Genomic DNA, 18,709 nt, shown 5'->3' with positions numbered 1-18,709 from the left:
AGAGATCCCTAAAAGTACAATTAATACAAGTATCAAACCTGAAGCTCATTGTGCGTTTCCAAATGTTGAGATCGTGTTTAACTTACTTTTATTGTTTATTATCAACTAATCAACTATTCAAAGATGATTTACTGTTCAGAGATGCGGGCGGCAAAACAAGCAACATTGAATTATACAAAATGATCGATGCTTATTTTGATTACTGCAGCTGTTAAACGTGCCTCTAAAACCATTGTCTGTTTGTACGATCACTGTTCATGAAACAGAGAAATCATCAAGTGTAATTTACATTAGCCCAAGAAGAAAGTTGCTAAATCAAAATTAATCACGAATTAAGCTATTTTGAAATACATATTTTCTATGGTCTTTCGGAATTAGAAAATTGTGTAACTTTAGATATGTTGATATATTATAGATATGTTGAAGATTTTTACAGTGTGAATTTTTTGTGTTATGAATTCCTTGAATTTTCTGATTAAGAAGTAAATCAGGAAGTAACCGGAAAATTGAAGCGCAAAAAATATTCTATAAGATTTTTTCTTGAATAAAATTATTCTAAATCTTTGATGCACATCAAAGAGGAGGTAATTTGAAGATTTAGACCACGTTTTATAACCTGAAATTTAAGATCCAATCAAAAGTCTCTTCGTAATAAAACTAACTTTTTTTGTTTTCGTTCATTTTTTTTTTATTTTTCAAGTATAAAAAAAGAAAATACAGGTAAAACTTTCAAAACATTTTCAAACCATAAAAACAAAAACAAACAAACAAAAATAAAACAGATGATTCTGACGATTGCAAAAACAATTCATTGAAAAAAACACATGGTTTGTAAAATTAAAAAGAGATTCTTTAAAGCAGGAGAAACAAACAGAAACATCCACAAAAGTAATTTAAAAAAAAAAAAAGATTTTCTTAAAAAACACAAAGTATAAAACAACTCTTTCTAATAAATAATATTTCATGCCAGTGGTGCCATGTCAAATTGGCACCAAACAAAAGGAATAGAATTTTGGAAGTATTAGGTTTCCGAGATGAAAACACTTTATTAAATATTATATACATATATTCTTGTAATAAAAAAAGAAAGGACAATATATAACTTCAATTTAAAAATGACAAACTTTTAAAAAAAAAAAGAAAAAAAAGAGCAGAGAATTTCAACTTGCAAATTTGAAATTTTCTAAACTATTGAAAATTTTAGAAAAGTTCAAATTAAACAGGTCTTTTTTGCCAAAAAAGATTTTAATACTACAGCATTTGCTAAAGCTATAAACACTTTTAAAAATTTTTTAACCACACCCTTAGACTTTTATGTCTTTAATTAAACAAAGTTATGTCCTTTCTGTAAAGAAATTCAACAAATGAATACAACTGGTAAATGCAATATACTTGCTACTGCATGTATATACATAAAAAACTTAAAGAACAAAGCAAAAAAACAGTGAAACATGAAAAACAAGTTTAAAAAACTTCAATTGATCAAAAGGTTGCGCTTTAACAAACAAAAAAAAAGTCATTCCTTTTGTTCAAGTTGAATAAAAATTAAAAAAAGTTTTAGCTCACAATTGAATATTTTTTAAACTCACTGACAAATAATTTATTAAAACTATTAGGAGATAATGGTACAATAAATGTAAAGAGATAAAATTGCATATTTCATATTACAATAAATTCAAGTATATACAAAATAATTTATCAACAAATGTCTCCATAATAAAACATTGATTCACAAAAACAGCAATAAAATGCAGGAAAGTGAAAAGTTTTAAATATTTCATGGTATAGCAAGTTGCAAAGCAGAAATAATAAATTTATGCAGAAGGTTTCAAAAACCAAATGATTAATTAAACTATTAAATAATATTTCTTTGAACTTGAATGAGTTCTTTTGAATGCTTATTAATAAATAAAAGATTAACTGTGACATAGAATGAAATATCTTACTTAATTTTTTATCAGAAATTCTATCATACTGCTAAATTATGTTTGGTTATTTGACTAATGAACTTTAAAGACTAAAAATTCTGATTTTATGTCAAAAAAAAAAAAGAAAAGTTTATATATATATATATATATATATATATATATATATATATATATATATATATATATATATATATATATATATATATATATAAACACACACACACACACACACACACACACACACACACACACACACACACACACACACACACACATACATATATCTGTGTGAGTGTGTGTGCATTTATTTAATAAATATATGTAAATGAAACTTGTCACTTCTGTCATTCTATCACCAAAAAGTTATTGGTGCCTACAAAAAAACCCTTCAGCATAATATGCAGCAAAAATAAGAAATTTAAAAACAAATTTTTAAAGCTAAACATACCTATTAGCTTAATTTTTTTGAACATAATAAAGTATTCAGAAAAACCTCCACAAAAAGGTGCATTGGCTCACTGGTTTCTCAGTGATTTAAAATGCAAAGCAGCTTGATGAATAAATCCAATAAATTAATTCAAAGATCAGAGCTGCATCTTGCAAATGTTTTTTTTTAATTTTTAAAAAATACTATTTAACACACCCTTGACACAAAATGTTACTTCAATTCTTATCCAAAATTTCTGATATAAATAAAAAGTATGCAAATATATTAAAAGTAAACTACTTTTCAAAATCCATAAATTCCTTTTAAGAAATGTAGCTAGTTAAGATATAATTTCATATTTACAAACAATAGAGATCAGTAGCTTTATATATACATACTATATACAATATATATATATATATATATACATAAGTATATTATACATAGATAAAGCTACCTCGAACTAGCTTGCAAGACTTTCAGGAGAAGGAGGTGTGTGGGGTTGATACAGTTCTTCTGTGGCTGGATTTAGTTTAATCAGTTTAGCTTGTGGCTGTTTAAAGCTATTATCTATTCGAGCATCAAACTGTATAGGTGTGTAAGGTGACAGTTGATTATGAGTACTTGACCCTGTTGATATACCATGTTGAGTGTTCTGATGGTGACGCATTCCACTTTGACTTTTGTAAGCTTTGCCACAATGACATATATAGCTTTTTTTTATTTCACCAGATACACTCTCTTTTTTATTGTGACCATTTTTTACATGGTATTTTATTCCATTAATGTTTTTATACCGCTTTGTGCATCCAGGTACAGTGCATAAAAAACGTTTTTTACCTTCACTATCTTCCAGACATGTAAACTTCCCTTGCAAACTTTCAGTAGTTATTGTATTGGGCAGCGGATTTAATGTATTCATTAAATTAGAGTCAGTATGCCCTTTTATTGCATTTATATTATTAGCAACCCATGACTGACAAGAATCATCACTTCCAACATCTGAAAAAACGTCACTTTCATCAAGAAGGCTGTCAAAGCTATCACTAAATGCTTCACACTTGTCTAAAGAAGATTTATCTATCTCACAAGATCGCTTTAATTCGATATCAGATGGTAAAGTAGGTCGAGCTTTCCTTAGGTTTTCAGAAAAGAAGCAGTTAACATAACTCAATGCAATTGCAGGTGGTTGTGAGAGTTCTTGCTGCTTTAATACAATAGGGTCTCTTATAATATGAAGGTATTCAATATGATCAATCAGATCAACAAGCGAACTAAATTTCTTTCTACAATTTTCGAAACGGCAGATGTACTTATAAAATGCTGCCATCTTGAAACCATAACTCTTGTTTACTAAAATGTTTCTCTTTAAATCACGTGACTCTGTTTAGTCTAATGAGTTGGTAAATTGCATAATCATTTTCCGCCTTCTATTTTACAGAAACATGGCGCAATAAACACATGTAATAATTTATTGTATCTTATGAAAATCCCTAACTTACACTAACTAAAAATACATATTGTATTACTCATGCTTATAAAGATTTTTTTTTAGTATGACATAAAAATCTTTACTTTAAGATTTTTACACAACTACTTAAAAAACATTATCTGAAATAAGTTGTAAAAGATAAGATTTAAATTATTTTCAATTAACTATCACATTAAAATAGACAATTAAAAATGGAATTAGTTTCATTACATACCAGTGTATCCTTTCTTGGAACACCCTTCCAAACACTTTAAAAATAAATTTTATCCTTAATATCACTGGATGATTTCTGCATAAAAAGTTACACTTCATTTCAAAATTTACCTCTACAACTTTTTTGTTTATTTACATCATAATTTTTTATTTGTAATCATGTAAATCTATGAATGGATTTTTTATTTATTTTACCTATATTTTATTACTTTCAAAACCTGTTTTATGGGTGTTACTATATAAATTTTTATGAAATTCTACTTTTATTACATAATGTGTTTGTAATGTTTTTTTTGGTGTGTTTTCTTTAGATTATTAAGTCTTTTTTTTTTTTAAATTAGTAAATCACTATTTGAAATGAACTTTACTTTTGTAACAATATTAGCATAAAATAAATTGATATTGATAAGTGTAGGCACACACATGCATCTCCTGTGTGTTAAACACATATTTTTTTTGTTTTTAGAGTTTATGTTATCACTCATTTATATAGCTGATTGTGTAAGTTTATTAATGCTAGAAATGATGTAAAGTGCTATGTTAGAAAATGGGTCCTACTGAAGAAAGAATTCTACGTGATGGTATGATTGCATAATTTTTGCATGTGTAATTTTAGATATATTTACCACATGTATTTATATTCTGTATTATTTATTTTTAACTTTTGAACATTTTCTTTAACTTATGATTATATTCTTCCTACACAAGTAATTGAATACATATAGGATCTGACAAGTAAATGAATACATATAGGATCTAATTTCAAATAACTTTTTTTTTCTTCTGATGTAATCAAGTTATTGTTTGAACATAATAAAAATTTGTATTACTAATGCATACACAACAATAGGGGTATCTACTACACCAATTTCAATGATGTAAAAATATACACACACATTTCTGGCTAGTAATTAAACTGAATTTAAAAAGTTCATTTAAAATAGTAAAAGAAAAAGAATTACTGACCATTATTCTATAACATAGTAAAGTAAAAGTACAGATTAAACAGCTACAAGAAATTTCAGTTGTTTAGTACAATAATTAAAAAATTTGACCTACCACATTTACTTTTGTGTCAATCAAAAAATTCTGGTTAATATAATCTTTATTACCATATGTCAATACACAGGGCTGTGCACAGGCCAGAGTGTAACCAATACAAACACTTTTGCTACAACTTTTTTGAAAAGTGAGATTACAGTCTTCTGCAAAAACAAAGTGTGCCTTAGAGACTGTTATTCCCTTTTCCATCATACAATTTGTTTGTTAAAAAAGTTTCAAATTCAAATCTTGTAATAAATATAAAAAGTAAGTCATTTTACATCTTTTAAGACTTTATAGACATACAGTATTAGCCATTAATAACAATCCATCACATTATTATAGTATGAATATAAGTTTAAAATTAAATATTTTAAAAGCTAAAAGAGATTTTTTTAAATTTAAATTAATCAAATGATCACAATATAAAATTATTATAAAATAATAATAAATAAAAAAAAAAATTAAAAACAAAAGTATGGAAATGAAAGCAAGTGTTCATATGTATCCAAAAAAATGTGGCCATAATAAACAAACTACAACGATTTAATTAACAAATAATAATATAAAAAATTATTTACAAAACACAATAAATTAAAAAATAAAAATGAAACTAATATTTTGTTGACAATCCTTTAGCTTTTAAGCTTTCTTTGATCCATTTCAACATGGAATTCACTAAATTTTGAGTAATAATGTTAAAAGATATTTTGAAATGTTATAATTCAAAAAAATATCTTTTACCTTTTAACATACCATGGACCCTTGTGAGATCATCTGTAATATTTGATGAAAAACATCTCCAGATCATACCTGAGCCACTACCATGTTTCACTATTAGAACAGTGCAGAGTGGTATCATCTTCCCTTCAGATATTTGCTATACATCTATGCTATATATATATATATATTCGTGTATCTAAAGAATCTTAGATACACTCCAATCTTTATGCATCATATCATTTTTCATCGTGTAACTTATTCATTGTATAATTATTCAAAGTATAAATTTTTCAAAATGACAGACAATATATTTTTGTTTGAGGGAAAAATTTTTGTTCTAAAAATATGAAGTGCTGTAAACGCTAAAAAGTTGCAATAAAAAATCATAAGAAAATAGAGACAGTAAGCTGCAACACATACCATGGACCCCTACTTGATTATTTGTTTAGGACTTCCTTCCTCCATCCATTTTTTTTTATGCCCAAACTAACTTGCAAATTAAAGGTGCAATAGGCTTCATTCTTGAAAGATGTTTAAATAAAAATTTTAACTATTTCCTTAAATAAATAATAATTGTTTTTAATTTTAGTTATATCTATGTAACTTTGCAACAGGATTTTTACCTGATTAATAGAATTTAGAGGGTTTTAATTATTTTTAAATTTAGGGGTGTTAAGCTCCCACTACTTCAAATCTGCTTTCTTTTTTTTTTTCTTTTTTTTTATTCTAATTAATTAATAAATTAATAATTAGGATTAATTATTAAATAATAATTAGGATTAATTAATTATAATTAATATTTATTAATATTAACAATTATTAATTTAATAATTAATTAATAATTAGGATTAACTAGGATTAAGTTTATTACTTTTTTTTTTTTTTTTTTGTATAGTAAAAACGAAAAAAGTTTTAATTAAAGTAAACTTAGGGCCATTCATTAACAATCTCTAAACCTTCATTTAATAGCCAATGGCTTTGAGAAATATGGCCTACCTGTTTATGTCAATCAAGTATCTGTTTTAAGTTCAGTTATTACATAAGTAGATTATTAAAACCAAAAAAAAGGACTTGTTAAGTTTAGTTAAGGTAATGTTTGTTGCATGGATGTTTAAAAAGAATTTGATCAATTAAAACAAGCAAACACTGGCCATAGCAAAGTTTTTGAACTACTTTAGTTAAAATCAGAAAAAAGCATGAAAAACGCTAATCCTTTAAATCAAGTTAACAATGGTTAAAGATAGTTTTATACCCAAGCATGTAAAATACTCCCTGATTAATAAGCAAACAACATATGATTGATGTTATTGTATATATAGAGAGAGACCTTATTTTCTCTCTCTCTTTATACATTTCTTGTTATTCTTTATTTTTAACACAGGTGCAAATAATGATGATGATGATGATGATGATGATGATGATGATGATGATGATGATGATGATGATGATGATGATGATGATGATGATGATGATGATGATGATGATGATGATGATGATGATGATGATGATGATGATGATGATGATGATGATGATGATGATGATGATGATGATGATGATGATGATGATGATGATGATGATGATGATGATGATGATGATGATGATGATGATGATGATGATGATGATGATGATGATGATGATGATGATGATGATGATGATGATGATGATGATGATGATGATGATGATGATGATGATGATGATGATGATGATGATGATGATGATGATGATGATGATGATGATGATGATGATGATGATGATGATGATGATGATGATGATGATGATGATGATGATGATGATGATGATGATGATGATGATGATGATGATGATGATGATGATGATGATGATGATGATGATGATGATGATTGTTTCAGTGCACATTACTTTGATTATTTCTTATACCTTATATTTTAGCTTCTACTTTTATATTTTATTAATTTTATTATTTTTTTAAATTTAATTTAAAGTAAAATATAGTAATACAATTAATAATTTCAAAAAATTTCAAAAAATAAAATAAATCTGCTTTTTTTTTTTAATTTAAAAAAATTTTTAAAAAAAAGCAGATTTATTTTTTTAAAATTTTTTGAAATTATCAATTGTATTAATATATTTTGCTTTAGGTTAAATGTGCGGTTGTAAATGAGACAACTAATTCACTTTTTTTTGTTAAAACATTTTTTTAGAGTTTCTTAATTAAATTATTTACTTTTTGTAATAGCTGTGAAAAATGCTCGCTCCACATTTTATAAGAATAAAGGTGTAAAGAAAAGGCTGTCACGGAAAGAACTTCGTAAAAATAAGAGAATTGGAAAAAAGGAAGCTGTTAAATTGAGAAAATTTGCAAAGAATAAAGTATAATTTTAAAATAAAATTTAGTTTTATCTTACAAAAAATAATTTTAAAATTTTATAAAGAGTTTCAACAATTTTAATATAGTTTTAGAATGTTTTACAGAACAAGTCAAAAAATTAAGTTCTACCAGGTTTTTACTTTTTAAATACCATTTTATTGAAATTAGTTTCATGTTATGATAAATTTCACTGAGTTTTTTTATTTCTTAAGGCTCAAATATCAGAAATTACAGAAGCTCCAAAAAAAAAGAAAAAGAAAAAGAAAGTGAGTTTGAAACTTTAAATGTTTTGGAATGTTTATACACTTGCACATGTTGTCTTGCTTGCCTAAGAGCAACAGCATTTTCAGAAAACAATGACTTTGTTTCTTTGCTGTAAGTTATTCTTTTTCAGCTCAAAAATGTCAATAGTGTTCACAATTGATGAAGTTTTTTTTTTTTTTTTAAGTATTTGAGGAAAAAAAGCTTTTTATCTTTTGTAGAATATTATTTGATCATAACTTTTATTTAAAAGTAAGTTAATTTTTCTAATGTTGCCTTAACAACAAATTTTTAATCAAGATAAAACTTTGTAAAAGAGCATCATGAATATTTTTTTATATTTTTTCATATTTTACATATAAATAAGAAACATAACTTATATTATTAGAAAAAAATACTACAGTCACAAGACCCCACAGATAAAAAAGATCCTGAAGAAGTTGATCCGTCCAGAGAAGCCTACTTAGCATCTAATAGAGAAGATGAAAGAATAATTGCTTCACTTGGTAAAAAGCTTAAAGTAAAAGCACAATCAAACTTGAAATCATTTTTTCAAGACGATGGGCTAGATTGTATCTTTTCATGGTAAATAAATTGATATAAATTTGAAAAAATTGATTCTAATGTGCTTTGCTTTAAGAAAATGATTCAATAGTGAGCAATTTTTTTAAGTACTGTTTTGTAATTTTCTTAAGCATCTCTTGATGAAGTTAACATCTGTATAATTTACATCATATATTACTGTCTTGTACAAGAGTTTCTCCTGTATAAATGTATATACAGGAGAAACTCTTGTACAAGAAATGCTTGAAACTAAGCTCAGTGTAACCTGAGTCTTAGCTGTAATTTTTTGGTTTAACTAATTTTTGTTCTGAGAAGAAAATATTTTTAAACTCTTCAAATTTGGTTACAACAAAAGTTGTTTATTTTGAGATCTTTCCTTTTCTAAACTAAATTTATGCAGTTAAGGTTTTTTCTGTAAAAGTAAACAGAAAAAAAGTTTATAAACCTTCCTTAATCCTGTTTTTATTGTTCCTTATTTAATTAAAAAGATATTCTAGAGGTTGCTGACCCTTTAACAGGTGTTTCTGATCTTCACAGCTCTGATGAAGAATATATAACAAAGAAAAATGCTGCACCAGTAAATAATTTGTTCTTGATCAATCATATGATTTGTTTTGTAAAAAAAAAAAAATTGCTTCATTTGAGCAAATTTTTTTTTTTTTTCAAAATTCTTTTTTTTTTTTTTAAGAAATTATTATTAAGTAATTGTTACAGAAAATTCAGCTGTTTTTTAAAAAAAGTTCATTGAAACAAACACCTCCTCACTTTGTTAATTCTTTTTTTTGAACTGTTTTTGCTGTACTTTTTAATAACTTTTAGTAAAACAAAACAATTTTAAAAAATGTTAAAAATAAAATAAATGCTGTTCATGCATCTTCAGATTCATTTTTTTATAAGTAACAGTGATTTTCTTCTGAAACTATGTCACATATTGCTGATTATTCCAAAATTATGTTTCTTTAATGAATTAAGCATGAAATTCAGTTCAGGATTTAAAACTTTCTTAAATATCTGATAGCTAGTTCAATACCTCTGAATAAAAAGGTTTCTTTTTTATTGCAAAAATATTTTCTTAATTTTCTCTGAAATTTGCAAGATAGAATATAAAGAAATTACGTTTTTAATAAAAATATTTTAAAATTTTATAATAATTATTTTCATAACTATTTTTTTTATTATTTTTTATTATTATTTTTAGAAACTCTTTATGTGCTTTACTTAACAGCAGTGTTAATGAACTTTAGTTATTTGTAAAAAAAAAAAAAAAACATTTTAAGAAAATAGTTCTTCGCTTATTTTGATAGTTGCAAAAAAAGTATTTTTTTTATTCTAAAGTAAAAATATGTTAAAAGTTTTAAATGAAATAAACAGTTTCTTATGATGCATTGAATAGTATATAATACAAGATAAAAACTTAATTTTGTGACGGTTGCATCTCAAATGTCATAAATTCCTTTATTGCCTTGTTAGTTAAGCAGCTCCCATGGCCTAATTTATAACATGGCTAGATTCATCAATTAAATCAATTGATATCAGATGAATGCCACCTTTCAAAAGTGAGTAGATTGGATATCCTTGTGGTTTATGGAGACAATTTATATAGTTCTGATAGTATACTTTTTAATACCTTCTCTACAACTTTATGCATATAGAAAACAAAATTAACAAGCATACTGGCTCTAGTCAACTTGTAAACACTATCTTTTTAAACCATTCAGGTAATAGAACTGGATTTCCTTTCTTATTCTTTACATCAGTCTTTAACGTCTTCGTCTTCAGTCTTCATAATTATAAAACTCTCAATCTTAGGAGTAACATCCCATTCATCAAAAAGTATTTAAATATATAGGATCCAATCAGCTCAGTTAACATATTTAATCCAACAATTTTGAAGATCTAGATGATTACTGTCAGGAAAATTAAAGAAAGTTTTCTATGGTGCATTGTTGCTGTTACTGGAAAATTTATTCATCTTTTGCTTATAACCACTTCTACATCCATTTAACCTTTAATCTACATACATTTAACCTTTTTCATTTGTTTTCAGAGTTTCGAACTGTTTTAAACAAAAATTGATATCCCTATGAAAATAAAGTTTGTATGATTAGCGAACAAAAATCTAAAAGTTGGAAGCAATGTTTAAGTTATATACAACACTTTTTCGGTATTGCAAAGCAAAGTATATCTTACATTTAAAAAGCATATAAATTTATATTATATAAATATTCTTAAATCTATTTAGTTGTATATTTTGAAATCTTATTTGACATTGTGCAGGGTGCATAGAAACTCATTAGAAATATTATTTAAAATGCTCTATCATGATAATTCTTAGAGCTAAGCTTACAAAATTGGAGGGCAGTGGGTTCAATTATTCTCTATTTTTTGTCAAATCAAAAGTAAAAAGCAATCCCATAAATCTATGTAAAAAAATGGCCAGGGAAGTTGAACTAAGTGAGGATTTTATAAGGAAAATCATCAAGGATGATCTTAAACCAAAGGCAACAACAAAATGTCATCTGATCACAGACTCAATAAAAGTTTCAAGACAGTAAAGATCAAAAAGGCTACTCAACATTCTCAAAGATAGAAAAAGTCAAAGTCTACCTAGATGTATTCAAAAAGAAGATTCTCCCCTGGGTGCTACCCATACTACCAAAAAAATTCAAAAATGCCTGTTAAATGCCAAAAAAGGAAATGGGCTTTCAAACAGCTCTGACCTGAATACCTTAAACTATGCCATACCTTAAACTATGCCATACCTGAATACCTTATTAAACTATGCCATATGGGGCAAAATTGAGTTTAAGGTTTTTACCACCTCTCATCCAAATTTGAAATCTCTGGAACTGCTGTAAAGAAGCAGTGATCAAAAATGAAAGCTCAGAATTCATCTGGAGGCAATTATTGCTGCCAAAGGAGAACATATTGAATAATTATCTTGTTAAAGGATAAATAAAGATATTTTATTTATACAATTTTTCATTTTTATTATGTTTAAAAGCAGTAGGCTTGATTTTATAAAAAGTCAAACTTTTTTCTAATGAATTTCTATGTACCCTGTAAGACAAGATTTTCTTGACCCATTAATTTTTGCCTTGAAGGCAAAATTTTGTGTCAAAAAAATCTTTTTAACAAATACAAAAGTATTACATAGTAGGCCATGCAAACTCAAAGTATTTTTAATACAATTTTAGTTCTGCTAAAATTAAGCAGAATTTTTTTTTTCTTTGGTGTAGTTGAAAAAGAAATCTCTGACAGAGAAAAAGATTGAAAGAGATGTAAAAGATGCAAAGGAGAGAAAAGAAAGAATTTTATTTGGCGAAACCTATGATGAAGAAATTTCTGGGAGTTTAGGTAAATAAACAGTTTCTTTGTTTTGATGACCCCATTTTACTCTGAAATCATTAATGAAAATATTTTTTATAGTTAATATCAATTTTGTTAAAACAGTTTGTGTTGATTAATTTTTATTTTTCTCGCTTATACTTTTATTTCAAATAGATGATTCAGACTTTGAAAATGACCTCTGTTCAGATGTAGAAATGGAAATGGAGCCAAGTTTAAATAATGATAATAAAAAGAGAAAAATTGAAGCTCAAAGTAATGTTAAGTATATTCCTCCTGCATTAAGACATGAAGAATCAGGGGAAAATTATGAAAAAGACAGACTAAAAAAGCAACTAAAAGGTCTTTTAAACAGGTTACTTCTCAGAACTTTTTTTAGAAACTTAAGTAGTTGTGATAACAAATCTGTGAGACCAAATCTGACATTTTGATCGAAATCTTTTTAATTCTTGCTTGTAATTCTTTTTCACTCTTAAACTTTGAAAAATGTAAAATACCAAACCTGCAAAATACAATTCTGGTACTTTTTGGGATGTTTGCACTGTGACTTTTTTCTAAATTAGTTTTAACTTTTAGCATGAAAAAAAAAAAAAAAAAAGAGGGGGATTGTTTGTAACAAGAAAAGAAATTCAGTTTTAACAGTTAAAAAGGATTTTATTGTATTGATGATTTTAATAAAGGTATCTTTCAATAATGTTCTTGTTTTTAATATTGTATTTTTTAAGATTGAGTGCAGCTTCATTACCTAAAATCAGTTCAGATATTGAAAATTTATACTTAAAGAACAGCAGAAACAGTAAGTGGATCATCAGCTTGTTTTAGTTAAAATTTCCTTGTTTTTGTTTAGGTTTTATCCAATTTCTGAATAATTAGTTAAAAGTTAAGTTTGATTTTGTAAAACATATTTCGTTTTCTTGCCATTTTTTTTTTTTTTTTTTTAGCAATCAATGAGATATTGTATGAATTAATTTTTGATGCATGTGTGACTCCAGTTCAAATGCCAGAGAAGCTTATACTGGAACACATGGCTCTTGTAGTTGCTGTTCAAAGTTTAACAATTACTGAAATCAGTAAGGATTTCTTAAACTTAATGCTGAAAACTTTATGAAAGATTAATATGTGCTTTTCATTATCTATTGCTGAAATTTTTTTTTTTTTTAAAAAAAAGAAATTGTAATTTTTTTAAATCACATGAAATTAATTTTTGCATTATCATTTTTTTTAAAAAAAAAAAAAAATAGGTCCTTATTTTCTGGAAATGCTTTCTTTGAAGTTTGTTGAATTTTACAAGGAGTCTAATTCAGAAGAGAAAAAAGAATGCAATAATATTCTTTTTATGTTATCCTGTTTGTACAACTTAAAGGTAAGTTTTAGTTTCTTTGAGAATATTAGATTCAGTCTTAACTAAGAGCAGTGTTGAATTCCTTGCTCACTTGATAACACAAAATATGTTTTGTAGACTATTAGCTTTTAGGAGAGAATATCCAATTCCCCCCCCCCCCCCCAACTCTCCCCTAAATTTTGCTTTTAAAAATGCACTTAGTTACTTTCTTTTCAATAATTCTTAAAGAATCCAGTTTTTTAAAAAATTTATAGGTTGTGGATAGTCTGCTCATCTTTGATTTGGTTCGTTTATTACTAAAAACATTTACGGAGCATGATGTTGAAATGATTCTGCTGCTATTAAAAGGTACGAATTTAATTTAAAACTGTTTGTTTTTTCTATTTTTATAATTACTTGTTATTTGTTGTTTTTCATCTCTAGCATGTGGGGCAGACATAAGACGAGATGATCCATCATCCCTCAAGGTAAGTGTGAAAATTTCTAAAGCCATACTTGATAGTTTTTTCATAGATTTCTATTTCTTAAATAGTGTGTTTTGATTTTATTTAAATGTTGTTTTTTTTAGGAAATTATTTTTGAAGTTCAAGCAAAAGCTGCCACATCTGAAATAAAAGATTTGTAAGTGAAATGATTTTCTAAAAAGTAAATCCATTTTTTTCTCTTTAACAAGTTTAAAATTTAAACTTCTACAAATTTTAAAATTTTTGTAATTCAAATTTCAAATAATAAACTACAATACTTTTTAAATTTAATTCAGGTCGCGTGTACGATTTATGCTTGATGTCATTAATGCATTAAAGAACAATAATATGAAAAAAATACCAATGTATAATCCATCGCTCTTTGAAGACATGAGAAAGTTGCTGAAAGCTTTAACTAAAGAGCGAACTGGTTTTCAATTTTTATTGCTTAAAAAAAAATTACTTGTATTTTTTTTTTTTATACGTTTAATTTTTTTTTTTTTAAAGAGAATTTTATTTATGACCACTTTGCAGTGCAATCTGACCATACTCTTGATAAAGTACATGTAAAATAATGAGTAAACAATGAGTACAATTTGTTATATTTGTAAAAAGTTTATCTATCATTTCTGTACTTGTCAACAAATTTGTCAGCAGTATTTTTCATCTAAAAAAAATACTTTCCCTTTTTTTAAAATGATGTAAAAATCTGTATAGCCTGGATGCTTTTAAATTTACAATAAGTAGTTGATGTTCTGGGCAGTAACATGGCTCCCATGTCATTTTGACAGCCCTTCAAATGGTTGTCTCTAAAACAAAAACTTTTTTTCATTTTGACAGCCCTTCAAATGGTTGTCTCTTAAACAAAAACTTTTTTTCATTTTGACAGCCCTTCAAACGGTTGTCTCTCAAACAAAAAACTTTATTTTTTTTCATTTGTTTTTTAGAGCATGCTAGCACCTCCTGTCTAAAAGTTTCACTTGAGGATTTGCTCCAAGCAAAAGAAAAAGGTGAGATTATTTTTCTTTGTTTCTCTTAGAAATCAGTTTTTTCATTTATTCATTCATGTTTCAAGTTTTAACATTTTTCACCGGTATTAATTGGTATTTGATGATTCAGGTGTTAAATTACAAAATCAAACCTTTTAATTTATAAGTTAAGTAATTGTTTAATCATTGATAAATATTTTTAATTGTATTGAATATCCTCTCATCATCTTTTATCATTTAATCATCTTTTGTAAAAAAAGAAGAAAAGAATCTGAACAGGCTTTTTGCTTTTATTTTTGTTCAAAAAAAAAAAAGTTTTTGAAGGTTTTTTTCAAATTTGATTTTCTTCACCGTTAGATTTTTCTAGTTGCAGATTTTTATGTTTTGCAGTTTTCTCATGGTTTTTCGAGTAAAAAAAAAAATTTTTCTTGTCTTGCTGTAAATTAGATTTCGAATGCTGTGTTGATTTGTCCCTTGGTCTTGGATCACACTCTACAGTGTATTTAACTCGAGTCTCCATCATTCATCACCAATCATTTATCACCAATCATTTAAATTAAATATCCTGAGCAGTATTAATTTATAAAAAATTTCTCCAATAATTTTTTTCAAATAAAGGAAAATTGTTATTCAATTTTTTCCTCTGTTTTATAACACAAAATCCATATTTGTATAAATATGCAATGTAGTTAATATTGTAGTTAATATGATAAATAATGTAAAACTTATCAATAAACTGTATTTTTAGAAACTAGTAATTTAATCACAAAAAAAATAATCATTGAATTTAATAATGTTGTATAATAATAATGTATTTATAATAAATAATTACATGTAATAATTTATTACAAGTAAAGTGTTTTTTGTTTTTTGTTTTTTGTTTTTTTTTATAAATATAAACTTACAGTAAGATATTAAAAATTTCCATCAGGAAAATGGTGGATTGTGGGCTCTGCATGGACTGGTAGAGGTCCTGCTGAAGATAATAGTAAGCAGGTAACTACAGCAGAGGTTGCCATGAGTTCAAAATTGCTGGATGTTGCTAAGAAACAGAGAATGAACACTGATTTAAGGAAAAAAATCTTCTGCGTTATAATGAGCAGTGAGGTAACAAAGAAATGTTTGACCAATCTTTTATGCGTACATTGTTTTAAGGGGCCAATCAAATACTACATTCACAAAATGGCTCTTAGAAATATTGTTCTTGTTTGCATTGTTGTTTTTCCTTTTTTTTTTTTTCTTTCTTCTATTTTTCCAAAAAAAAGTTATTTAATATTTTTAATAAAATAGAATGCATTTTGAATTAAGTTTAACAATCAGTTAGAATAAATTTTAAAATTTATAGAAAAGCCCTTTTAACCTTTAAAAAAAAAAATAGATATTTATTCAGTGATTAAAAAAAACTCTTAATTAAAATGTCATATTTTCGTAAATTATTCTTCTTCGTTTAGGATTATATTGATGCTTTTGAGAGGCTTTTAAAGTTAAGTTTGAAAGAAAAGCAATCCAGAGAAATAGTGCATGTGCTACTTGACTGCTGTTTACAAGTATGTGTGCTATGCGTCTAATAAATTTATTTTTGTGTTTTTCTCTATGTTTGTTTGTAACTTTGGTTTTATTCTTAAATGTATCTCGATTCTAAAATTCTTATACCAAAGAAATACAACAGAGGTGCAACCATATGTCTGCCTTATAGATAACAGCAAAATATTTCTTTGATCAAATTCAAAAATTGTTTTTTTTTTTTTCTATCACCTTTTTAAAGCATCAAGAAATATTTCATGGTTTTACTTTTTTTCTCTTTTCTGCATTTAAATGTTAAATTTTTTTTTTTCAGAGCAAGCTATACAATCCCTTCTTTGCTCATCTTGCAGATCAGTTGTGTCAATTTTCTCACAGTCATCAAGTATTCTTTTTTCATTAATTTTTCATTATTTTTTCTTTTAAGAGATTTGAAAAAATTTTCTGATGGTTAAATATGTTAAACAAGAGTAAGAAAAGGTACTCGAAGGGGGGAGGGGGAGAGGTGGAGGTGGAGGGGAGGTGGAGGGGGAGGGGAGGTGGAGGGGGAGGGGAGGTGGAGGTTGAGGGGGGAGGTGGAGGAGGGGAGGTAAGGCATCCTCTTTTACTGTTATCACGTCTATCAACTATCAAGCTTCTATTATTTTCAAGTCATACTTATTGAAAAAAGTAGTTTGTAGATTGAAATAAAGTTGATATTGTTTGATATAAAGAAAGTATTTTTTTAATAGTTTTTAGATGGCTGTGTTATAAAAACATTGTAGAATCGTAAGGTACTCGATTTTTGTGTCAAAAGAATGGAAAAACATATAAATATGAGAGCTAATAGTTCATTTATTTCAGTGATTTCAGTTGTTAAAATTGGTCTTCACAAAAAAATGAACTCATATTTAAATTATACATACTCATGCAAAAGTAACAAATATATAAAATTATCGATTATCACTTTTAAGAAACGCTGGCAAAAATAATTTTAAATACTCTTAGGTAACTTTGCAGTATTCGATATGGGATCGATTTAAAATCCTCACAACATTATCTAAGCAAAGCTCCAGTAATCTTGTTCAGCTCTTAGCTCATCTTCTTGCATCTAAATCTTTGTCGTTAGCTGTTCTTAAGGTAATTTTTTTTTTTTTTTAAAATTCAATTATTTAACGTTCAAAATGCCATTTTAAAAATTTTTAAAGAAATTTCTGAGTTTTTTTTTTGTTGTTGTTTGTTTTTTTAACTATCAATTCATTTGATTTTTAGAGAACTTTTCAGATTTGTGGCTCTTTACGTTTTCCTTGAAGCTTGAGTTTAAAAAATAATTTACAGTTTTATATACACATTTTTAAAAATTTTTAATGTCTTTAAACGAACTTTTAGGTTGTGAGCTTTGGTACTTTAGACAAATCTTCCATATTATTTTTTATCGATCTCTTCAAAAGTATCATACTAAAATACCCTGAAAACGTGACAAAGTAAGCGTATTTACGCATAATTTGAGTTTAAAAAGATGGAAATCTTTTGTTTGTTTTAATTTGGTTTTTTAATTTTAAATTATTTATAAAGTTTGTTTTAAATTGGATTTATTTCCAGGTCCATCTTTCAACGCATCGCAAACAACGAAAAATTATCCTTGTTGCGAGAAGGTTTAAAGGTGTTCTTAAGACACTTTCTGATTCCATCCGAAATGCAGCAGCACAATAGTGGTGCCTACAATAAAATGGTGGAGTCGATCGATATTTGTGAGGCAGCCTTAGACGGTCACGAAGTTGAACATCTCTGAAAAATGTAAAGACTTTTTCTCCGAATAATTTCTCTCAATAAGTTAACGAAGTTTAAATTTTGATAAATTTATCCCAAGTATTTTAATTGAAGGTGCGTTACTGCAATTACATTACCCTCAAAATTCAATGGATAAAATGCGATAACCTGATTTTGTCTCGTTAAGCTACGATCTTTTAGTTTTTAATGATCTCTATATGTTGTGATCTCTGTTGTAGAGGTAACAGTAAGAATAAAAATGGTTCATTAAAACTGAAAAACAGTTTATAAAGACAAAGA

The 18,709-nt window shown here is 26.5% G+C and overlaps 2 protein-coding genes across 4 annotated transcripts; one reads left to right on the top strand and one right to left on the bottom strand.

Annotated features, from left to right (window-relative positions):
- Positions 1 to 2,566: 2,566 nt before the first annotated feature.
- Positions 2,567 to 3,741, bottom strand: LOC145190404 (juxtaposed with another zinc finger protein 1-like). The gene has a single exon (XM_080067257.2). It carries the CDS (start codon positions 3,683 to 3,685, stop codon positions 2,819 to 2,821), a length of 867 nt encoding a protein of 288 aa, XP_079923383.2. The 5' UTR covers positions 3,686 to 3,741; the 3' UTR covers positions 2,567 to 2,818.
- LOC145190183 (nucleolar MIF4G domain-containing protein 1-like) lies at positions 3,683 to 18,472 on the top strand. Of its 3 annotated transcripts, XM_090091850.1 has the most exons (22): positions 3,683 to 3,818; positions 4,527 to 4,641; positions 8,040 to 8,173; positions 8,384 to 8,437; positions 8,821 to 9,004; positions 9,485 to 9,573; positions 12,236 to 12,353; positions 12,501 to 12,699; positions 13,070 to 13,140; positions 13,286 to 13,414; positions 13,586 to 13,707; positions 13,941 to 14,034; positions 14,110 to 14,153; positions 14,255 to 14,307; positions 14,447 to 14,580; positions 15,098 to 15,160; positions 16,071 to 16,246; positions 16,591 to 16,686; positions 16,977 to 17,045; positions 17,648 to 17,779; positions 18,029 to 18,123; positions 18,242 to 18,472. In XM_090091850.1, exons 2-22 carry the CDS (start codon positions 4,608 to 4,610, stop codon positions 18,429 to 18,431), a joined length of 2,280 nt encoding a protein of 759 aa, XP_089947976.1. In that variant the 5' UTR covers positions 3,683 to 3,818; positions 4,527 to 4,607; the 3' UTR covers positions 18,432 to 18,472. The 3 variants fall into 3 exon arrangements, 2 of the variants coding, with proteins under 2 accessions (XP_089947976.1, XP_089947975.1); XR_016453775.1 differs by lacking the exon at positions 3,683 to 3,818 and having other exon boundaries at positions 4,486 to 4,641; positions 14,447 to 14,940; positions 14,991 to 15,160; XM_090091849.1 differs by lacking the exon at positions 3,683 to 3,818 and having other exon boundaries at positions 4,486 to 4,641.
- Positions 18,473 to 18,709: the final 237 nt, after the last annotated feature.

The sequence above is a fragment of the Hydra viridissima genome, unplaced genomic scaffold, assembly GCF_058129835.1.
Source record: "Hydra viridissima isolate aposymbiotic clone 2 unplaced genomic scaffold, HvirCarnegie_v1 scaffold_6, whole genome shotgun sequence".
NCBI lineage: Eukaryota > Metazoa > Cnidaria > Hydrozoa > Anthoathecata > Hydridae > Hydra > Hydra viridissima.
Note: the sequence above shows the minus strand (reverse complement) of the source record. Positions and strands in the feature narration are given on the sequence as shown.